The following is a 23,935-nucleotide window of genomic DNA, read 5'->3' as shown; positions in this document are numbered from 1 at the left end:
AATGGCCAGATTTTATTTCCTAAAGTAAGATTTTTTTTCTCAAGAAAACTTTGCTCAGTGAGACATTGTTACTTTGTAGGGAAAAAATAGGAACTTATTTCTTAAAGTAAGACTTTTTTACTTGCTTAGAATCCACTTTGTGCAGCGTGAGACACATCAGATGTTCCATGTGTCAAACTGATGAAACAAGTCCTCAATGATAAAACAAATAAAGAGGCCCATGTCATTTAACTGAAAATCTTTAATGAAAGGGAACATTTGCAAAAGGAAAGGTTAAAAGTGTGGGTTTGGGCGTTCGCTCCGTGTCAGTTCTCTCCTCCTGGTTGTTTTGATGGTTATGATGGGCTCAGTCCGGGGGTTTATTTGGCCGGTTTGGCGTCCGGCGGGTTCTCCCCCGTGTCCAGCGTCTTGAGCAGCCGGAACAGCCCCGCGGCCTCTCGGATGCGGCTGAACTCGATGCAGAAGGCCTGGACCTCGATGAACAGGTCCTGGACGTTTATGATTTTGTTGCGGATCAGCGACTGGAGGAAGACGCACACGAGGCGCACCAGCCGGTTCTGAGGAGGAGGCGGAGCTTGTAAAGAGACGCTTTTTGTGTTTGGTGAGAAACACAAACACACCTGACACTTTCTGACACTGTGGATCTGAAATGGCTAAAACACCCACAAAACATCACTTCCTGAAAAAACAAGTCTAGATGAGCAAAATAAAGCCTTGCTCTACACCGCCACCTGCTGAGGAATTTCATCTATTACAATTCATACAGTGAGTTTCAGCCCACATCCTCTCAGCATTGGGAAACTTTTGAGCAAACCTGTGCTGGAAATATCGTTTCCTTGATATTCCATAGCTATTATTCTGTTTACCATAGAGGACAAAGAACATAATGAGCTGTTTTAATTGTTGAAAAGAGCACCAGAATTAGGGAGACCAGTTCAATAAGAATGAAAAGTCGGACATTTGAGCTCAAAGGTGAGGACAAAGGGTAAAAAAAAATCTATGGAAAATGGGCAATGTTTAAAATAATCTTTTGCAAAATAGGAACAGAAAATATTATATGCATAAATAATAATTCACATGTTATCATCTAATGATTGCAAGATCTACACAGGCTTATAAGCGTTTTTTTTATATAATTTTGTGAAATAAGTTGTGTGAATATCTCCATGGTAACGCTGAGGGGAGGAGCTGACCGACCCACTCCCTCGTCTCTCCGTTCCCTCGTGCTAATGAAGTACAGCGTGTGAAGCCAGAGGTGGATGTCGTCTCCCACAGCAGCTGTGGCGAGTCTAAAGGAATAACTACACAATCAGCACTGAGTAGAGCGCTGACACAGAGGCAAAGGAGGGATTCTTCTCAGGGATAGGGTTGAAAATCGTGAGTCTCCCGCGCGGGAGAGTTGGCAAGTGTGCAAACTGCAGCTGTAGCTTTTCATACAGGCTCTAGTTCGACCTAAAGGGCACTCGACCCGAGAGAGAGACACTTTTGGGTCAGTGTGAATCCAACACTTGATGCCGAGAGCGACTGAAACAGTTGTGTTTCTCTCTCTCTGAGGCGGGGGTGAAGGCGGACGACCCCGGACTCACTTTCACGCCTCTTTTTTGTTCAAACAAAGACTGAATGTTGGCGCTGCATGAGGATGTTTGGATCCCTGCTCTGACCAGGCAACATGGATCACCCTAATATCACCCAGGTTTGTCTCTCCTGCTGCTGCTGCCGTCAGGTTTAGCTTTGCCACAAACATGTTAGAAAAGTTAGGAATGAGTTTGAGCCACAGATAACATTTACATTTTGTGGCTTCCTCTTTCATTGTTATCCAAAAATCAGGTACAGGGCCAGGGTTTCCGTTAGCCGGCGGCTTTCGGACGGTTTGAAAAGCAAATGGAAGGTTAAAATTATTTCCATCCAGCAAAAAATATGGAGAGAGAATATAGAAAAATGGGTAACACTTTACATTACGGGCCAGTAAATCCTTGGTACTTACAGTGGTAAATACTAGTAGTAATAGTGGTACTTCTCGGTAATTATTGTGGTACTTAAAGGATACTATAGTGAGAATTGCAAGGTATGTACTTCTAGAAACAGTGGTAACTCTTAGTAATGAAGGTTGTACTTCTTGTTTTCCCTAATGCTGATTTATGTTGTTTGTAGAAGTACCTCATTTACTACCTATGAATTGCTGCTGTAGTATCCTTGAATTACCAGTAAGTACCATAGATATATCATTGTAACTACTAGAAACTATCACTTAAAATACCAAAGTAAATAGAAGTACTTCATTACTAAGAGCATTACCGCTTTATCTCTTAGTAATGAGAGATACAGTGGTAACTCTGTGACTCCCTAACCCTAACCCCAATTACTAGTAAATACCACTGTAAGTACCACAATAAGTACCACAATAAGTACCATTGTCGTTACTAGTAATTACCACTGTAAGTACCACGGACTTACCGGCCCGTAATGTAAAGTGTTACCGAAAAAGGTATTAAATACAACGTGTCTCCTAAGTCAGTGACTAACATAACAAAGTGTTTTTGAGACAGGCCTAAATATTAAAAAAGGTTCAATATTTCTATCAGAAAAGTTTGGATTTACGCCTTTAGCTCGTTTTACAAAGCGCAGTCGAAGCGTCATCATCGCTGTCTGGATATGTAACGCTTTTTCTTCGTGCTTCGTCACATTTTCCAAGAAAACGGCAGAACTACAGGTACATTTACTTTTATATAAGTGTGTAAAGAACTCCGCAGCGAATACGTTTGTTATTCTTTAAACGCGTGTGTTCAGTCAGACTGTCCCGCAGCAGCTCGTCCTGGTGCTACATTTCTCTCACGTCAGTCTTTAATTAGAAATAGCCGTGTTTCGGGATCCACTAAAGCACTCGTGTAGTTCTGTCTACATGTAGATCAAATCCAGGCTGAAAACAGTTCTGTTTGCCCGTGCATATAACTGAAAGTATTTCATCTACACTCCTGCCTTTTACTGTAATTGATTAATTTTATGTTGATGTCCAGAGGAGAAGGAGGTTAGGTAACTTTGTGTGAACGAGCAAGAAAAATAGTTCTCAAGACAGAGCGAATATAAACAAGACTTAAAAATGCATATGACTGAAAGTATTTTATCTACACTCTTGCCTCTTACAGTAATTGATTAATTCTATGTTTTTATTGATTCTATTTGTTTTCTTATATTTATGCAACTGTGAAGCACTTTGAATTGCCTTGTGTATGAATTGTGCTCTACAAATAAACTTGCCTTGCCTAGATTGTTGTTGATAATAAGCCACGTTCATAATGCACAGATTTTTTTAATGGCCGGTAATTCTTGTGAATGGCCGACATTTTACGACCCAGCCGGCCAAAGTGACCTCTGACAGGGCCTTGAGGTAACTTCTCCACACATCACGCATCAGGCTCACGTTTTTAACCACGAGGGGGAGGAGTCACCACCGTGTGACATGAGGGGAGTGCACTCTGACAGGTCGATGCCCGTTGTGATGGGAATAAGTTCAGTAAACAGCTGACAGAACAGAAAAGCAACTTCTTTTTCCAGTTCCTAAAGAAGCGTCTGGAACGTTTACCTGCATGTACTTGTCCTTGATCTGCTCACAGGTGGAGATGCAGTTGGAGATGTACAGGTGGATGAACTCCGGAGGCAGATCCACGGCCGTCGTTAGTCTGAGAACAAAACAACATGAGCCCAAAAACAAACGGCAGCGTGTCCGAGCGCCTAAGCAGACCCCGAGTGCCCTGACCTGTTGACGACCTCCATGGAGTGCAGGGACATGTCCATGTTGACCAGCACAGAGAAGTACTCCGTGATCTGGCTGCTCTGCATCAGCTTCAGCAGCATCTCGATGGCCACCAGGGGGTTGTTCTCCACCAGGTCGGGCAGCTTCGACGGGGACAGGCCGATGTGGTAAACCAGCTTCGGGTCCTTCTCCAGCTCCGCCAACAACTGCGGGCGGCACAGACACAGCTCGGACGTTAAAGTGCACAGGAAACCGGCGGATTTTTAATGTGAGACACTTTAAAGTATTGATGTTTCCCGCAGTGGTGGAAGTGGAGATTTGTATCTGTTTTCCTCCCTTTACATCTTAGTTTTCATGTCAGATATAAAAATGATGATGTTTATTTGATGATGTTTTGTCTGCGAGGTGGGGGCGACCCGGAAGTAGCTGCTGCGCCGTCATTTTTTTGTCACATTTTTGTTGAATTTTTGTTGAATTTTTGTAGAATTTTTTTGTCACTTTTTTGTCACATTTTTGTTGAATTTTTGTCGATTTTTTGTCGATTTTTTGTAATTTTTTGTCATTTTTTTGTTGAATTTTTGTTCAATTTTTGTTGATTTTTTGTTGAATTTTTGTAATTTTTTGTCATTTTTTTGTATATTTTTGTCAAATTGTTTTCATTTTTTTGTTGAATTTTTGTTGAATTTTTTTGTAATTTTTTTGTCACATTTTTGTCATTTTTTTGTCACATTTTTGCTGAATTTTTGTCGATTTTTTGTAATTTTTTTGTTGAATTTTTGTAATTTTTTTGTAATTTTTTTGTCACATTTTTGTTGAATTTTTGTCGATTTTTTGTTGAATTTTTGTAATTTTTTGTCACATTTTTGTTGAATTTTTGTCTAATTTTTGTCTAATTTTTGTAATTTTTTGTCAAATTGTTTTTATTTTTTTGTTGAATTTTTGTTGAATTTTTTTGTCACATTTTTGTTGAATTTTTGTCGATTTTTTGTTGAATTGTAGTAATTTTTTGTAATTTTTTTGTTGAATTTTTGTCATTTTTTTGGTCACATTTTTTGTCCTTTTTTTGTCAAATTTTTGTCGAATTTTTGTCGATTTTTTGTAAATTTTTTGTCATTTTTTTGTCATTTTTTTGTCATTTTTTTGTCATTTTTTTGTCATTTTTTTGTCACTTTTTTGTCATTTTTTTGGTCATTTTTTTGTCACATTTTTGTCACTTTTTTGTCATTTTTTTGTCGGCGTAGAAAGGCCGTCTTTCCCGCGGGTTTTCATTCATAAATATTGACAGATTTGACATCCACGTGTCCTGCTAAGGGGCCCCGTGATGACGCTTTCACCCAAATATGGTGTTTTTCCTCCTACGAGACGCTGGAGCGGAAAAGTGGAAGAACGGGCCGAGCATGCGCACTCGCTACAAAACTTCAGGGCTGGTTTTCTCTGAATGAGAGAAGCCGCACTCGGGCAGAGCCTGAGCCCTTATAGAAGCTCCCACAGACTCCACACTTTACAGGCTGAGACACAACAACATTCTGAAGCTTTTTTCAGAGGGATTTTTTAATATCTAATTCCTAGCCTGATTTATTCAGCTTTGAAACCAAAAAAACAGGCGGAATTTGAGCAGATTTTTTCACTGATGATTAGTTTATTGAAAAACTAAACAAAATATCCAAAATCTTAGTCACTAATCTGTCAATAAAATAAAACCATAACATTTAATCTGGCTCAATTCATTATTTTGATTTCCCAAAATATAGGCAATTTGGGCCATTTTAATGCTCAAAATGCCTTATTTTAAAACACATTTTTTCCTCATATTTATATCTGTGATGTTCAGCAAAAGCTTCAAATCGACATCTCTACATGTATTGTTTATCCCTGTGCACCTGCAGTGTCTCGCCTTAAATCAGAACAGAGGTAGAGTCGAACTTCTTCATTGCAAAAAGACCCAGAGCCAAACCTCACAATTACAGCCCAAGCAAAGCACTTTCCATCTACACTTTTCAGTTTCGTTCATCTCGGGGGCCAGAGGTTCCATGTTTGAGGACCGGATTTGGCCCCTGGTCCTGACGTTGCCTTCCCTTGATAGGCTCTATGTGGTCTCCGGACCCCGCAGGCTTCCTCTCTCGCTTTTCCAACTAAGGATCAGCGATGTCTTGAACAAAACACTGGCTACGTGTTTAAAACGTCATGGAACTTCATTGAGGAGACGTCTTTATCTCAGAGCTAACAGCGAGTATCAAAAAACACCACCACAGAAATGAAACAGCTAAAACGTATTTACATTAAACTTTAAAGCAGCACTAAGTAACTGGTTTGCCTTAATAATAATAATCGTGGTCCCTCTGGGGGTAAAACAAGTGTTAAAGGGATGATTGGTGCTTTCCCGACCCGGAGTCACCAATACACACTAATGGAATCACGAAGAAGATGATAACAGGATAACAGGCAACGCTAACTGCGGGCTAGCGCCACTTAAACAGTATATACAGCCAAGTTTCAGTTAGGGTTGTCGTCCATCGTGATGGATGAGCAACATCTCGATGTAGAGCCGCCATCGTGATGCCACGCCCCCTCCTGTCAGAAACACGCACTGGTCTTCTGTGGGCCTTGTAAACCTTCAAACTGTGCTGGGATTGCACTGTAAATACAATCACGGATATAACTAATATACACGCTAGTTTCAGTACCTGCCAGAAGCCATGACGTGTTCGCCGTAATTATTAAAGTAAAGACGCAGCTGCTGTTTCTGACGCGCGGAGCTCTCTCTCTCTCTCTGCAGCTCAGAGTTTAACAGCGCGTGGTTTTGCTTTGCTTCATACGGAAACTTAAACCGTTTTAAAATGACGAGACGGCTCTCACATCGGAGCTAACTGAGCGCACATGGGTTTGGATAATTCTCACGAAGGACCGAGAGAGGAGGGAAAGAGGCGGTGCAGGAGGTACGAGGTTACAGCTCACGGATCGGGTGGAGCGGCTTCAAAAACGTGGCTACGACGCAAACGTGAACATATTGTCCCGTTCACCCACTGTTTCTTAAACATTACGCTAAAACTGAGCAAATGCAAATAATAAGCTCTGACTTACATTTGTATCAGTGTGAGAAGAGTCTTGGTATTGAGGAGTTCACGCTCTGAATAAGTCGTTCTCCTCTCAGACTTTACACACGAGTTTTAACACATTTCTGTTGCAAAAGTCGTGTCCGTGACTCTGTTCAGATCATGTTTAGTTTAGATCCATTTATCTGCAATCTCACATTTTCCTAGCATACATAATAATATGCAGCATATATATAGGCCATGTAAATGTCTTTAAAAAATGCTTATAATGAGAAACGGACGATATCATCGTCCATCACGATGGTTCACTGTAAACATTGTCAACGGCCAATTAAGGAAACATCTCTCAACCCTAGTTTCAGTGAAAACAATGTATCTCCATTGTGTAATTGGATGAACAACATCCCTCTGTCCCTTTGTCTTTTCTGTCAGCGTAGGATTTACTCTCACGGACGATTAATGAGTAAAACACTGTAGTGCCATAAGCATGTGACAACACCTGCAGTGGCGCTTATGGCCTCTAGGGGCAGGAGCATATTTTAATTTTAATTTAGTGTTAGCCGTTAGCTTCAAGACAAAAACACTGTGACGAGAAGGAAGTTTCCTCCAGTGAAGTCTTATTATTATATTGGAAGTTTGAGCTATTTATTTTTTGGGACAAGACGTTGCTATAAACTCATAGAACCCCAGGGCTAAAATACAATGATTTAAACTTATAAAACAGATTGCACTTAATTTCTATACAAACACTAGTATGAAGGTTAACCGATGATGTAAAAATATAGCTGAAGTAATTGTGTGATGGTAGGCGCATAAAAGACGGGGGATTTTCTACAGCTATTTATCAAAAAACGAGAGGGGTTTGTATGAGACGACTTGTCATAAAATTTGTATCTAATTTATTTGAGGTTTCTGGAAGAGTCCTGGAACCCAAAGGGGACCCTACAGTTACAGCAGTACTGAGCCCAAATCTGACAACTTTCTTCTAATACTGTAAAAAGAAGTTTACGACAAGGAAATACCAATACATAATGACACTGTTCAACTCCGTGGTTCGATTGTACCTGGGACTGTACCTGGGACTGTACCTGGGATTGTACCTGGGACTGTACCTGGGACTGTACCTGGGACTGTACCTGGGACTGTACCTGGGATTGTACCTGGGACTGTACCTGGGACTGTACCTGGGATTGTACCTGGGACTGTACCTGGGATTGTACCTGGGACTGTACCTGGGACTGCTGCTGCGTGGACAGTGGTTGTACCTGGGATTGTACCTGGGACTGTACCTGGGACTGTACCTGAGACTGTACCTGGGACTGTACCTGGGACTGTACCTGGGACTGCTGCTGCGCGGACAGTGGTTGTACCTGGGATTGTACCTGGGACTGTACCTGGGACTGTACCTGAGACTGTACCTGGGACTGTACCTGGGACTGTACCTGGGACTGTACCTGGGATTGTACCTGGGACTGTACCTGGGACTGTACCTGGGATTGTACCTGGGATTGTACCTGGGACTGTACCTGGGATTGTACCTGGGACTGTACCTGGGATTGTACCTGGGACTGTACCTGGGACTGTACCTGGGACTGTACCTGGGACTGTACCTGGGATTGTACCTGGGACTGTACCTGGGACTGTACCTGGGACTGTACCTGGGACTGTACCTGGGATTGTACCTGGGACTGTACCTGGGACTGTACCTGGGACTGTACCTGGGACTGTACCTGGGATTGTACCTGGGATTGTACCTGGGACTGTACCTGAGATTGTACCTGGGACTGTACCTGAGATTGTACCTGAGATTGTACCTGGGACTGTACCTGGGACTGTACCTGAGATTGTACCTGGGACTGTACCTGGGACTGTACCTGAGATTGTACCTGAGATTGTACCTGGGACTGTACCTGAGATTGTACCTGAGATTGTACCTGGGATTGTACCTGAGACTGTACCTGAGATTGTACCTGGGATTGTACCTGAGACTGTACCTGAGATTGTACCTGGGACTAGAGGTTAGATTTTAGACCCGAGCCTGAGCCGAGCCCGACCCGACATTCGGGCCGGGCTCGGCCGAGATTTCCCGCATGAGAGTCGGGCTCGGGTCGGGTCGGGCTCAAGTTTTTTTTAATTTATTTTTTAATTAATGTCGTTATAATCTCTAATAAAAATCTATGCAATAGGCGGAGTCTATTGGATACAAAATTTGGCAATACGCAATATAAAAAAGAGGAGTCCGGGAGGGAGGGGGTGCAGGTGCGGGGGGGGGCGCAGCATGGTCAGGCTGTGATACCGGCGCCACAGAGAACATCACTCTTCAGTCTTTCTCTCAGGACAGCGTTTCATTAACAGTGGATAAATAAGCAGTTTGGTTCCTGTTACTGCGTAAAAAGTAGCTTTTGTAGAGCGCGATGTTTATGAAACATGAAGGAGGAGGAGAGAGAGATACGGAAAAGAGGAGACAAGACACATTGAGCTGCTCCGCGCCGCGTAAGTCTCTGCCCATCCAGGTATGTGCGCTACTGCTGCGTGCACGTATGCCGTGTACCTCGCAAACATGGTGCTGCTGTGCAGATGCACCGATCTGAGCCTTACATAAATCATTATTTACGTCAGGTTTGTTTCGGGTTCGGGCTGACAATTCACATTAATTGCTCGGGCTGGGTCGGGTCGGGCTTTATAACCGCGGGCTCGGGTCGGTTCGGGCTTGATTTTTTGGGCCCGATCTAATCTCTACCTGAGACTGTACCTGGGACTGTACCTGAGATTGTACCTGGGATTGTACCTTAGACTGTACCTGGGATTGTACCTGGGATTGTACCTGGGATTGTACCTGGGACTGCTGCTGCGTGGACAGTGGTTGTACCTGGGACTGTACCTGGGATTGTACCTGGGATTGTACCTGGGACTGCTGCTGCGTGGACAGTGGTTGTACCTGGGACTGTACCTGGGATTGTACCTGGGATTGTACCTGGGATTGTACCTGGGACTGCTGCTGCGTGGACAGTGGTTGTACCTGGGACTGTACCTGGGACTGTACCTGGGATTGTACCTGGGACTGCTGCTGCGTGGACAGTGGTTGTACCTGGGACTGTACCTGGGACTGTACCTGGGATTGTACCTGGGACTGCTGCTGCGTGGACAGTGGTTGTACCTGGGACTGTACCTGGGATTGTACCTGGGATTGTACCTGGGACTGTACCTGAGATTGTACCTGGGATTGTACCTGGGACTGTACCTGGGATTGTACCTGGGATTGCTGCTGCGCGGACAGCGGGCTCTTGAAGGCCTTGGCCATGATGCGTTTGATCTCCAGGCCGGTGCTGTTCTTCACGCACATGGACCGGTCCCACTGGACGCTGTGCTCCGGCTCCGTGGGGTTCAGCCAGGCCAGCTCGTCCTCGCACACGTGCAGCGGCGGAGGGGGGCGGATCAGCTCGGGCCGGAAGTGACCTGGAGGGAAGAGGGCGGTGTTTGTACGGAAGTGACGGGACCGATCTGATGTAAAACCGTCAAGTGTTGAAATGACGTGAAAAAACAATGGTCTTTCTGGAAGTTTTGGACATGCAGTGAGCTTACTCTCCAGCGGGGGGCGGGGTCCGGTCACCAGGGACTCGATGATCTGATTGGCCACGGAGCTGTCGAAGCCGGAGTTGGAGGAGTCTGGGTCGGGGTCGTTGAGGATGCTGGGGAAGCTGGCTTTGCTCTGAGTGGGCAGCTCCGACTGACGCTCTGCAGAGAAGCACAGACCATCCATTTAGAAGAATATGACATCACCAAGAGGGAGCAGACACAGGTTACAAAGCACTGGGCCTAAGACTGAACCCTGGGGCACACCACACCTGAGAGGAGCAGGTATCCACACTGTCTGTGAGGTAGAATGTAAACCATGTGTGCAGCACTGGAGAGGCCCATGTGTTTTAAACGAGTTAACCTCTAAACTCCCACCTGAACGGATCCCATTTTCTCCAGTTTGGCTTTACCCGAATCAAAAAGCTGCTTGAGAAAAAAGCACCAAAACAGCCACAAAAAATGAGAAGAAAACAAGATGTAAATGCAACAAAAAAGTGACAAAAATTCAACAAAAAGTGACAAAAATCCAGCAAAAAAAAGACAAAAAATTCAACAAAAAAGTGACAAAAATTCAACAAAAAAGTGACAAAAATGTAACAAAAAGTGACAAAAAAATTCAACAAAAAGGGACAAAAATTCAACAAAAAGTGACAAAAATCCAGCAAAAAAAAGACAAAAAATTCAACAAAAAAGTGACAAAAATTCAACAAAAAAGTGACAAAAATGTAACAAAAAGTGACAAAAAAAATTCAACAAAAATGTGACAAAAAGTCAACAAAAATGTGAAAAAAATAAAATAAAACATAAAAAGGTGACACAACACAGCTACAACTCAGGGAAAAAGATCAGTAGCTTAGCTTTCAAATGAGGTGTTACACAGGCCTATATAATGGCCAAAGAGGACAGAATGCATGTGGTTTAGGCGGGGGGTAAGAGGTTAAGAGAATAGTGTGGTCGACTGTATCAAAGGCAGAGCTCAGATCCAGAAGAACCAACACTGTGACCTTCTGTGAGTCATAATTTAATCTAAAGTCATTTAAAATCTTTAAGAGGGCCGTCTCGGTGCTGTGGTTCACCCTAAAGCCGGACTGGAGTTTCTCAAGGACATTTTGTGCAGTAATAAAATCATTAAGTTGGATAAAGTTGGATTTTGCTTAAAAATGGCAATAAAGATAAGACTTTATTGATCTCACTATGGAAAGATTATACATAAACAAACATACTTTTGAGTTTTTGGTAATATAATACATCTGAAAAGAGTGAACCCTCAGTAGGTAAAATGTAATATGTGAGCACATGACTGATTTGTCCAGGGTTTAACCTCTTAACTCCCACCTGAACATGTTTTCTCCAAATTCTCCAAATCTAAAAGCTTCTACAAAACAGCAATAAAAAACGAGAAGAAAATGAGGATGTAAACACAACAAAAAACGCTTAAAAGTGACCAAAAAGTATCAAAAACTCAACAAAAAAGTGATAAAAGAGCAACAAAAAGGGACAAAAATCCAACAAAAAAATGAAAAAAATCCAACAAAAAAAAAGACAAAAATCCAACAAAAAAAAGACAAAAATCCAGCAAAAAAAAGGCAAAAATCCAGCAGAAAAGTGACAAAAATCCAGCAGAAAAGTGACAAAAGAGCAGCAAAAAAGTAATAAAAAAGTGACAAAAACACATAAGTGAAATAAAAAGTGAGGACAATGGCATTGAGGAGAGAATGCGTTTGGTTTTGGCGGGTGGTCAGAGGTGAATGCCGTGTCTGTAATGGAAACGTTGGTTGTGGCGGGTGGTCAGAGGTGAATGCCGTGTCTGTAATGGAAACGTTGGTTGTGGCGGGTGGTCAGAGGTGAATGCCGCGTCTGTAATGGAAACGTTGGTTGTGGCGGGTGGTCAGAGGTGAATGCCGTGTCTGTAATGGAAACGTTGGTTTTGGCGGGTGGTCAGAGGTGAATGCCGTGTCTGTAATGGAAAGGTTGGTTTTGGCGGGTGGTCAGAGGTGAATGCCGTGTCTGTAATGGAAACGTTGGTTTTGGCGGGTGGTCAGAGGTGAATGCCGCGTCTGTAATGGAAACGTTGGTTGTGGCGGGTGGTCAGAGGTGAATGCCGTGTCTGTAATGGAAACGTTGGTTTTGGCGGGTGGTCAGAGGTGAATGCCGTGTCTGTAATGGAAAGGTTGGTTTTGGCGGGTGGTCAGAGGTGAATGCCGTGTCTGTAATGGAAACGTTGGTTGTGGCGGGTGGTCAGAGGTGAATGTCGTGTCTGTAATGGAAAGGTTGGTTTTGGCGGGTGGTCAGAGGTGAATGTCGTGTCTGTAATGGAAACGTTGGTTGTGGCGGGTGGTCAGAGGTGAATGCCGCGTCTGTAATGGAAACGTTGGTTGTGGCGGGTGGTCAGAGGTGAATGCCGTGTCTGTAATGGAAACGTTGGTTTTGGCGGGTGGTCAGAGGTGAATGCCGTGTCTGTAATGGAAACGTTGGTTTTGGCGGGTGGTCAGAGGTGAATGCCGTGTCTGTAATGGAAACGTTGGTTTTGGCGGGTGGTCAGAGGTGAATGCCGTGTCTGTAATGGAAACGTTGGTTGTGGCGGGTGGTCAGAGGTGAATGCCGTGTCTGTAATGGAAACGTTGGTTTTGGCGGGTGGTCAGAGGTGAATGCCGTGTCTGTAATGGAAACGTTGGTTTTGGCGGGTGGTCAGAGGTGAATGCCGCGTCTGTAATGGAAACGTTGGTTTTGGCGGGTGGTCAGAGGTGAATGCCGTGTCTGTAATGGAAACGTTGGTTGTGGCGGGTGGTCAGAGGTGAATGCCGTGTCTGTAATGGAAACGTTGGTTGTGGCGGGTGGTCAGAGGTGAATGCCGTGTCTGTAATGGAAACGTTGGTTGTGGCGGGTGGTCAGAGGTGAATGCCGCGTCTGTAATGGAAACGTTGGTTGTGGCGGGTGGTCAGAGGTGAATGCCGTGTCTGTAATGGAAACGTTGGTTTTGGCGGGTGGTCAGAGGTGAATGCCGTGTCTGTAATGGAAAGGTTGGTTTTGGCGGGTGGTCAGAGGTGAATGCCGTGTCTGTAATGGAAACGTTGGTTTTGGCGGGTGGTCAGAGGTGAATGCCGCGTCTGTAATGGAAACGTTGGTTGTGGCGGGTGGTCAGAGGTGAATGCCGTGTCTGTAATGGAAACGTTGGTTTTGGCGGGTGGTCAGAGGTGAATGCCGTGTCTGTAATGGAAACGTTGGTTGTGGCGGGTGGTCAGAGGTGAATGCCGTGTCTGTAATGGAAACGTTGGTTTTGGCGGGTGGTCAGAGGTGAATGCCGTGTCTGTAATGGAAACGTTGGTTGTGGCGGGTGGTCAGAGGTGAATGCCGTGTCTGTAATGGAAACGTTGGTTTTGGCGGGTGGTCAGAGGTGAATGCCGTGTCTGTAATGGAAACGTTGGTTTTGGCGGGTGGTCAGAGGTGAATGCCGTGTCTGTAATGGAAACGTTGGTTGTGGCGGGTGGTCAGAGGTGAATGCCGTGTCTGTAATGGAAACGTTGGTTGTGGCGGGTGGTCAGAGGTGAATGCCGTGTCTGTAATGGAAACGTTGGTTTTGGCGGGTGGTCAGAGGTGAATGCCGTGTCTGTAATGGAAACGTTGGTTGTGGCGGGTGGTCAGAGGTGAATGCCGTGTCTGTAATGGAAACGTTGGTTTTGGCGGGTGGTCAGAGGTGAATGCCGTGTCTGTAATGGAAACGTTGGTTTTGGCGGGTGGTCAGAGGTGAATGCCGCGTCTGTAATGGAAACGTTGGTTTTGGCGGGTGGTCAGAGGTGAATGCCGTGTCTGTAATGGAAACGTTGGTTGTGGCGGGTGGTCAGAGGTGAATGCCGTGTCTGTAATGGAAACGTTGGTTTTGGCGGGTGGTCAGAGGTGAATGCCGTGTCTGTAATGGAAAGGTTGGTTTTGGCGGGTGGTCAGAGGTGAATGCCGTGTCTGTAATGGAAACGTTGGTTGTGGCGGGTGGTCAGAGGTGAATGCCGTGTCTGTAATGGAAACGTTGGTTGTGGCGGGTGGTCAGAGGTGAATGCCGTGTCTGTAATGGAAACGTTGGTTGTGGCGGGTGGTCAGAGGTGAATGTCGTGTCTGTAATGGAAAGGTTGGTTTTGGCGGGTGGTCAGAGGTGAATGCCGTGTCTGTAATGGAAACGTTGGTTGTGGCGGGTGGTCAGAGGTGAATGCCGTGTCTGTAATGGAAACGTTGGTTGTGGCGGGTGGTCAGAGGTGAATGCCGTGTCTGTAATGGAAAGGTTGGTTTTGGCGGGTGGTCAGAGGTGAATGCCGTGTCTGTAATGGAAACGTTGGTTGTGGCGGGTGGTCAGAGGTGAATGCCGTGTCTGTAATGGAAAGGTTGGTTGTGGCGGGTGGTCAGAGGTGAATGCCGTGTCTGTAATGGAAACGTTGGTTGTGGCGGGTGGTCAGAGGTGAATGCCGTGTCTGTAATGGAAACGTTGGTTGTGGCGGGTGGTCAGAGGTGAATGCCGTGTCTGTAATGGAAACGTTGGTTGTGGCGGGTGGTCAGAGGTGAATGCCGTGTCTGTAATGGAAACGTTGGTTGTGGCGGGTGGTCAGAGGTGAATGTCGTGTCTGTAATGGAAAGGTTGGTTTTGGCGGGTGGTCAGAGGTGAATGTCGTGTCTGTAATGGAAACGTTGGTTGTGGCGGGTGGTCAGAGGTGAATGCCGCGTCTGTAATGGAAACGTTGGTTTTGGCGGGTGGTCAGAGGTGAATGCCGTGTCTGTAATGGAAACGTTGGTTGTGGCGGGTGGTCAGAGGTGAATGCCGTGTCTGTAATGGAAACGTTGGTTGTGGCGGGTGGTCAGAGGTGAATGCCGCGTCTGTAATGGAAACGTTGGTTGTGGCGGGTGGTCAGAGGTGAATGCCGTGTCTGTAATGGAAACGTTGGTTGTGGCGGGTGGTCAGAGGTGAATGCCGTGTCTGTAATGGAAACGTTGGTTTTGGCGGGTGGTCAGAGGTGAATGCCGTGTCTGTAATGGAAACGTTGGTTTTGGCGGGTGGTCAGAGGTGAATGCCGTGTCTGTAATGGAAACGTTGGTTGTGGCGGGTGGTCAGAGGTGAATGCCGTGTCTGTAATGGAAACGTTGGTTGTGGCGGGTGGTCAGAGGTGAATGCCGTGTCTGTAATGGAAACGTTGGTTTTGGCGGGTGGTCAGAGGTGAATGCCGCGTCTGTAATGGAAACGTTGGTTGTGGCGGGTGGTCAGAGGTGAATGCCGCGTCTGTAATGGAAACGTTGGTTTTGGCGGGTGGTCAGAGGTGAATGCCGTGTCTGTAATGGAAACGTTGGTTTTGGCGGGTGGTCAGAGGTGAATGCCGTGTCTGTAATGGAAACGTTGGTTGTGGCGGGTGGTCAGAGGTGAATGCCGTGTCTGTAATGGAAACGTTGGTTGTGGCGGGTGGTCAGAGGTGAATGCCGTGTCTGTAATGGAAACGTTGGTTGTGGCGGGTGGTCAGAGGTGAATGCCGTGTCTGTAATGGAAACGTTGGTTGTGGCGGGTGGTCAGAGGTGAATGCCGCGTCTGTAATGGAAACGTTGGTTGTGGCGGGTGGTCAGAGGTGAATGCCGTGTCTGTAATGGAAACGTTGGTTTTGGCGGGTGGTCAGAGGTGAATGCCGTGTCTGTAATGGAAACGTTGGTTTTGGCGGGTGGTCAGAGGTGAATGCCGTGTCTGTAATGGAAACGTTGGTTTTGGCGGGTGGTCAGAGGTGAATGCCGTGTCTGTAATGGAAACGTTGGTTGTGGCGGGTGGTCAGAGGTGAATGCCGTGTCTGTAATGGAAACGTTGGTTTTGGCGGGTGGTCAGAGGTGAATGCCGTGTCTGTAATGGAAACGTTGGTTGTGGCGGGTGGTCAGAGGTGAATGCCGTGTCTGTAATGGAAACGTTGGTTTTGGCGGGTGGTCAGAGGTGAATGCCGTGTCTGTAATGGAAACGTTGGTTTTGGCGGGTGGTCAGAGGTGAATGCCGTGTCTGTAATGGAAACGTTGGTTGTGGCGGGTGGTCAGAGGTGAATGCCGTGTCTGTAATGGAAACGTTGGTTGTGGCGGGTGGTCAGAGGTGAATGCCGTGTCTGTAATGGAAACGTTGGTTGTGGCGGGTGGTCAGAGGTGAATGCCGTGTCTGTAATGGAAACGTTGGTTGTGGCGGGTGGTCAGAGGTGAATGCCGTGTCTGTAATGGAAACGTTGGTTGTGGCGGGTGGTCAGAGGTGAATGCCGTGTCTGTAATGGAAACGTTGGTTGTGGCGGGTGGTCAGAGGTGAATGCCGTGTCTGTAATGGAAACGTTGGTTGTGGCGGGTGGTCAGAGGTGAATGCCGTGTCTGCAATGGAAACGTTGGTTGTGGCGGGTGGTCAGAGGTGAATGCCGCGTCTGTAATGGAAACGTTGGTTGTGGCGGGTGGTCAGAGGTGAATGCCGTGTCTGTAATGGAAACGTTGGTTTTGGCGGGTGGTCAGAGGTGAATGCCGTGTCTGTAATGGAAACGTTGGTTTTGGCGGGTGGTCAGAGGTGAATGCCGTGTCTGTAATGGAAACGTTGGTTGTGGCGGGTGGTCAGAGGTGAATGCCGTGTCTGTAATGGAAACGTTGGTTTTGGCGGGTGGTCAGAGGTGAATGCCGTGTCTGTAATGGAAACGTTGGTTTTGGCGGGTGGTCAGAGGTGAATGCCGTGTCTGTAATGGAAACGTTGGTTGTGGCGGGTGGTCAGAGGTGAATGCCGTGTCTGTAATGGAAACGTTGGTTGTGGCGGGTGGTCAGAGGTGAATGCCGTGTCTGTAATGGAAACGTTGGTTTTGGCGGGTGGTCAGAGGTGAATGCCGTGTCTGTAATGGAAACGTTGGTTTTGGCGGGTGGTCAGAGGTGAATGCCGTGTCTGTAATGGAAACGTTGGTTGTGGCGGGTGGTCAGAGGTGAATGCCGTGTCTGTAATGGAAACGTTGGTTGTGGCGGGTGGTCAGAGGTGAATGCCGTGTCTGTAATGGAAACGTTGGTTTTGGCGGGTGGTCAGAGGTGAATGCCGCGTCTGTAATGGAAACGTTGGTTGTGGCGGGTGGTCAGAGGTGAATGCCGTGTCTGTAATGGAAACGTTGGTTTTGGCGGGTGGTCAGAGGTGAATGCCGTGTCTGTAATGGAAACGTTGGTTGTGGCGGGTGGTCAGAGGTGAATGCCGTGTCTGTAATGGAAACGTTGGTTTTGGCGGGTGGTCAGAGGTGAATGCCGTGTCTGTAATGGAAACGTTGGTTTTGGCGGGTGGTCAGAGGTGAATGCCGTGTCTGTAATGGAAACGTTGGTTGTGGCGGGTGGTCAGAGGTGAATGCCGTGTCTGTAATGGAAACGTTGGTTGTGGCGGGTGGTCAGAGGTGAATGCCGTGTCTGTAATGGAAACGTTGGTTGTGGCGGGTGGTCAGAGGTGAATGCCGTGTCTGTAATGGAAACGTTGGTTGTGGCGGGTGGTCAGAGGTGAATGCCGCGTCTGTAATGGAAACGTTGGTTGTGGCGGGTGGTCAGAGGTGAATGCCGTGTCTGTAATGGAAACGTTGGTTTTGGCGGGTGGTCAGAGGTGAATGCCGTGTCTGTAATGGAAACGTTGGTTGTGGCGGGTGGTCAGAGGTGAATGCCGTGTCTGTAATGGAAACGTTGGTTTTGGCGGGTGGTCAGAGGTGAATGCCGTGTCTGTAATGGAAACGTTGGTTGTGGCGGGTGGTCAGAGGTGAATGCCGTGTCTGTAATGGAAACGTTGGTTTTGGCGGGTGGTCAGAGGTGAATGCCGTGTCTGTAATGGAAACGTTGGTTGTGGCGGGTGGTCAGAGGTGAATGCCGTGTCTGTAATGGAAACGTTGGTTGTGGCGGGTGGTCAGAGGTGAATGCCGTGTCTGTAATGGAAACGTTGGTTGTGGCGGGTGGTCAGAGGTGAATGCCGTGTCTGTAATGGAAACGTTGGTTTTGGCGGGTGGTCAGAGGTGAATGCCGTGTCTGTAATGGAAACGTTGGTTTTGGCGGGTGGTCAGAGGTGAATGCCGTGTCTGTAATGGAAACGTTGGTTTTGGCGGGTGGTCAGAGGTGAATGCCGTGTCTGTAATGGAAACGTTGGTTGTGGCGGGTGGTCAGAGGTGAATGCCGTGTCTGTAATGGAAAGGTTGGTTTTGGCGGGTGGTCAGAGGTGAATGCCGTGTCTGTAATGGAAACGTTGGTTTTGGCGGGTGGTCAGAGGTGAATGCCGTGTCTGTAATGGAAACGTTGGTTTTGGCGGGTGGTCAGAGGTGAATGCCGTGTCTGTAATGGAAACGTTGGTTTTGGCGGGTGGTCAGAGGTGAATGCCGTGTCTGTAATGGAAACGTTGGTTTTGGCGGGTGGTCAGAGGTGAATGCCGTGTCTGTAATGGAAAGGTTGGTTGTGGCGGGTGGTCAGAGGTGAATGCCGTGTCTGTAATGGAAACGTTGGTTGTGGCGGGTGGTCAGAGGTGAATGCCGTGTCTGTAATGGAAACGTTGGTTGTGGCGGGTGGTCAGAGGTGAATGCCGTGTCTGTAATGGAAACGTTGGTTTTGGCGGGTGGTCAGAGGTGAATGCCGTGTCTGTAATGGAAACGTTGGTTTTGGCGGGTGGTCAGAGGTGAATGCCGTGTCTGTAATGGAAACGTTGGTTGTGGCGGGTGGTCAGAGGTGAATGCCGTGTCTGTAATGGAAACGTTGGTTGTGGCGGGTGGTCAGAGGTGAATGCCGTGTCTGTAATGGAAACGTTGGTTGTGGCGGGTGGTCAGAGGTGAATGCCGTGTCTGTAATGGAAACGTTGGTTGTGGCGGGTGGTCAGAGGTGAATGCCGTGTCTGTAATGGAAACGTTGGTTGTGGCGGGTGGTCAGAGGTGAATGCCGTGTCTGTAATGGAAACGTTGGTTGTGGCGGGTGGTCAGAGGTGAATGCCGTGTCTGTAATGGAAACGTTGGTTGTGGCGGGTGGTCAGAGGTGAATGCCGTGTCTGTAATGGAAACGTTGGTTTTGGCGGGTGGTCAGAGGTGAATGCCGTGTCTGTAATGGAAACGTTGGTTTTGGCGGGTGGTCAGAGGTGAATGCCGTGTCTGTAATGGAAACGTTGGTTTTGGCGGGTGGTCAGAGGTGAATGCCGTGTCTGTAATGGAAACGTTGGTTTTGGCGGGTGGTCAGAGGTGAATGCCGTGTCTGTAATGGAAACGTTGGTTTTGGCGGGTGGTCAGAGGTGAATGCCGTGTCTGTAATGGAAACGTTGGTTTTGGCGGGTGGTCAGAGGTGAATGCCGTGTCTGTAATGGAAACGTTGGTTGTGGCGGGTGGTCAGAGGTGAATGCCGTGTCTGTAATGGAAACGTTGGTTTTGGCGGGTGGTCAGAGGTGAATGCCGTGTCTGTAATGGAAACGTTGGTTGTGGCGGGTGGTCAGAGGTGAATGCCGTGTCTGTAATGGAAACGTTGGTTGTGGCGGGTGGTCAGAGGTGAATGCCGTGTCTGTAATGGAAACGTTGGTTGTGGCGGGTGGTCAGAGGTGAATGCCGCGTCTGTAATGGAAACGTTGGTTGTGGCGGGTGGTCAGAGGTGAATGCCGTGTCTGTAATGGAAACGTTGGTTGTGGCGGGTGGTCAGAGGTGAATGCCGTGTCTGTAATGGAAACGTTGGTTGTGGCGGGTGGTCAGAGGTGAATGCCGTGTCTGTAATGGAAACGTTGGTTTTGGCGGGTGGTCAGAGGTGAATGCCGTGTCTGTAATGGAAACGTTGGTTGTGGCGGGTGGTCAGAGGTGAATGCCGTGTCTGTAATGGAAACGTTGGTTGTGGCGGGTGGTCAGAGGTGAATGCCGTGTCTGTAATGGAAAGGTTGGTTTTGGCGGGTGGTCAGAGGTGAATGTCGTGTCTGTAATGGAAACGTTGGTTTTGGCGGGTGGTCAGAGGTGAATGCCGCGTCTGTAATGGAAACGTTGGTTTTGGCGGGTGGTCAGAGGTGAATGCCGTGTCTGTAATGGAAAGGTTTATGTGAGCAGCGTGCTGACCTGCGAGGGCGAGCTGGAGTCCGCTGATGTCGATGGCCTGAGGCATGTTGCCCACGTCCATGCAGGACACCTGCCGGGGCGTCTTCTTAAACAGGTCCCGAGGAGGAGCCAACATCAGCTGAGACAGGAAGAACTTCTCCGCCTGCGTGATGGGCGGCAGGAAGCCTGAAGGAACAGACTCAGGGTCAGGTTTAAGCTTTAAGACAATAGACGTGGTGCGATACAGCCTGTTTAGTCATAACTCAGTCAATTTAAGTCTATTTAGTCCCTGTTTGTACTTGTATAATCCTGACGTCATCACTTAATCTAGGCCTGGTGCTGCATGAAAAGGTCAGATATTTTATGAGAGCAGCACGGTGGCTTCTCAGCTAGAAAGTCACAGGTTCAATTCCCACCATGTTCTCTCTATCCGTGTGTTTAACATGCACTGTCTCGACGAAAGTAACATAAATGAGTGTGAAAAGTTTGAGAATCACTGCTATAGTACATCACAATAACGATGGTGACGATGGACCGATAACCAGTCCAAACCTGTTTCCTCCAGAAATGTATCAAAACATTAAAACAGGGGTGTCCAAAGTACGGCCCGGGGTCCAAATGTGGCCCTCAGACACATTTTTGTTCTTACTGAATCGGTACACAACATCACAGATCATCCTTTTTATTTGAAATGTAATAAATCTATACAATTCTAACCTAACAACAACATTTTATCATGAGACTGAGCTGGCATGAAGGTTTTAAGCATAATAAAGATGTGGGGCACAATTTAAACCTCTGCTAGTCGAAGGCTTCACGGCACTAACCACCGATCGATGGCCCTTCACCCCGTGTACGCTTCAGTGTGCGGCCCCCGTGAAGGAAGTTTGGACACCCCTGCATTAAAACCAGTATTTATTTCAAACAAATACACTGATATTGGAGTGTGTAATGCCCCTGTAGTCCTTTATCTGTGATATTTGATGATTTTCAACCAGTTTTGCTCAAATGATATCACTGATGACCTGACCCCCTGACCAGGCAAAGCTCTGACCCATCTCACGACTCATTTAGTCCTGGTCTAGACCTGGCTGGAGAAAGGTTTTGAGAAACACTGTTATATCCACACGAAGACAAAACGCTGATATTTTCACAAAAGATCTGTGAAAACGGCACGATTCATCTTCCAGGCCTGTGTGAGGCGCTGTGACGCTAACACAGATGACAGATGTAGAGGGAATTTGAGCGTGATACACTGGACTGATGAATATCTTTGCGTTTGGTCTTCAGCTTCACATCTCCTGTTTCCTGGCAGCTCTAACCTCATCCTCATAACCCTCATAGACTTGTTCACTGTCCCTCCTCTGTCCATGTCCATTTAACCTCTTAACTCCCGCCTGAACCGAGAGGAGCTTTTTCCTCACATCACATTTTTTTTCCATCATTTTTTTGTTGGGTGTTCAACTCATTTTTGTAACTTTTTCATACATTTTTCGTCACTTTTTTTGCCAATGTTTTCTCACTTTTTTGTCACATTTCCGCCATTGTTTTCGTCTCAGTTTTGTTGCTATTTTCTCACCTTTTTTCCAGAAGCTTTTGGATTGGGGTAAAGCTGGAGAAAATGTGCTGGGTTCAGGTTGGAGTTAAGGGGTTAAATCTGGAAACTTTAACAACAACAAAAGTCCGACCCCTGATGAACCACAGTGACCTCCTCAGCTCTGAATAACCCTCTCACCCCTCTCACCCCCTGGACTCACTGGACAGGACCTCCTCATTTTTGTCAATTTTTTTTAATCAATTTTTTGTCACATTTTTGTAAATTTTTTGTCACTTTTTTGTCCATTTTTTTTGTCAATTTTTTGTCACATTTTTGTCCATTTTTGTCACATTTTTGTCAATTTTTCGTCACTTTTTTGTCTAATTTTTGTCACTTTTTTGTCTAATTTTTGTCACTTTTTTGTCTAATTTTTGTCACTTTTTTGTCACTTTTTTGTCACTTTTTCGTCACTTTTTTGTCTATTTTTTGTCACATTTTTGTCATTTTTTTGTCACATTTTTGTAAATTTTTTGTCACAATTTTGCCACTTTTTCATCAGTTTTTTGTCACATTTGTCACATTTCCATCATTGTTTTCGTCTCAGTTTTGTTGCTATTTTCACAGCTTTTTTCCAGAAGCTTTTGGATTGGGGTAAAGCCAGACTGGACCTCAGCTCTGAACAACCCTCTCACCCCTCTCACCCCCCGGACTCACCGGACAGGACCTTCTCATTTTTGTCATTTTTTGTCAATTTTTTAAATCAATTTTTTATCAGGTTTTGTCACATTTTTTGTCATTTTTTGTCAATTTTTTGTCACATTTTTGTCACTTTTTTGTCTAATTTTTGTCACTTTTTTGTCACTTTTTTTGTCACATTTTTGTAAATTTTTTGCCACTTTTCCATCATTGTTTTCGTCTCAGTTTTGTTGCTATTTTCCAGAAGCTTTTGGATTGGGGTAAAGCCAGACTGGACCCGGGACTCACCGGACAGGACCTCCTCAGCTCTGAACAACCCTCTCCACCCCTCTCCACCTCACCGGACAGGACCTCCTCAGCTCTGAATAACCCTCTCCCCCCCCCGGACTCACCGGACAGGACCTTCTCGTGCTCTGAATAACCTCTAACCCCTCTCACCCCTCTGGACTCACCGGACAGGACCTCCTCAGCTCTGAATAACCCTCTCCACCCCCCGGACTCACCGGACAGGACCTTCTCGTGCTCGTCCCCGTGCGGCGCCGGGTTGAGCAGGTGCGCGAACACGGCGGCGAAGGGGTTGGCCGCCATGGGCTCGGTCCGGTACATCTCCCACAGCAGGTACAGGGCCGTGAGCCTCTGCGCGGAGCTGGGCAGGAGGTCGGGCTGCTGCAGGAGCATCACCAGCACCGAGCCGACCCTGAAGTGCTCCCCTTTCCCGAAGTAGTGGTGGAAGTGCGTGGACAGGCTCTCAAACGTGTTCGTGCACGCCTCCTCCGAGATGATGCTCAGGAGGTTGGACAGTTCTTTGGGAGCCAGACTCATTTCCGCGGGCGCTTTTAGTCATAAATCACCGCGTGGAAGCGTTGCTAGAAGACGAACAGAAAAGCCCCGAAGTCTCCGCAGAGTTCAGTTCATTTTAAGGCTGAAAATGGCAGCGTCCGTTAGAGCTCTGAGTGACTGCGTTAGCTTAGCATGTTAGCACCGGATCATAAACACCGCCGCATTTACGCCCCAAACAAGCACGTCTTGTCGGGAAAAACGTCCTCCCGGGGCGATTCCTTCACGACAGGAAAGTATTGCAAAAAGTTGAGAGTAGAAAACGTATCAAAAGTGTGAGTTTGTTCAAGTATTTCCCAGGTTTTGGTGTAGCAGCGTTAGCCGTTGTTCCATTCAAAGTGTGACAGGGCGCTCAACTTCCGGGTGACGTGCATGCTGGGATTTGTAGTTGAATGTGCGACAAGCGCGCAGAAGAATTCATTGATTTAACCTCTTACCACCCGCTTAAACCAAATGCACTCTG

General features: G+C 46.7%; 1 protein-coding gene across 2 annotated transcripts; it reads right to left on the bottom strand.

Annotated features, from left to right (window-relative positions):
• Positions 1–346: 346 nt before the first annotated feature.
• On the bottom strand, positions 347–23,494 carry cnot11 (CCR4-NOT transcription complex, subunit 11). Of its 2 annotated transcripts, XM_079563449.1 has the most exons (7): positions 23,139–23,494; positions 20,424–20,588; positions 10,387–10,539; positions 10,058–10,260; positions 3,755–3,957; positions 3,581–3,677; positions 347–557 (listed from the first exon to the last, which is right to left on the bottom strand). In XM_079563449.1, exons 1-7 carry the CDS (start codon positions 23,455–23,457, stop codon positions 360–362), a joined length of 1,338 nt encoding a protein of 445 aa, XP_079419575.1. In that variant the 5' UTR covers positions 23,458–23,494; the 3' UTR covers positions 347–359. The 2 variants fall into 2 exon arrangements, with proteins under 2 accessions (XP_079419575.1, XP_079419574.1); XM_079563448.1 differs by having other exon boundaries at positions 10,058–10,539.
• Positions 23,495–23,935: the final 441 nt, after the last annotated feature.

Source organism: Gobius niger (genome assembly GCF_951799975.1).
Source record: "Gobius niger genome assembly, chromosome: 9".
Classification (NCBI taxonomy): Eukaryota; Metazoa; Chordata; class Actinopteri; order Gobiiformes; family Gobiidae; genus Gobius; species Gobius niger.
Note: the sequence above shows the minus strand (reverse complement) of the source record. Positions and strands in the feature narration are given on the sequence as shown.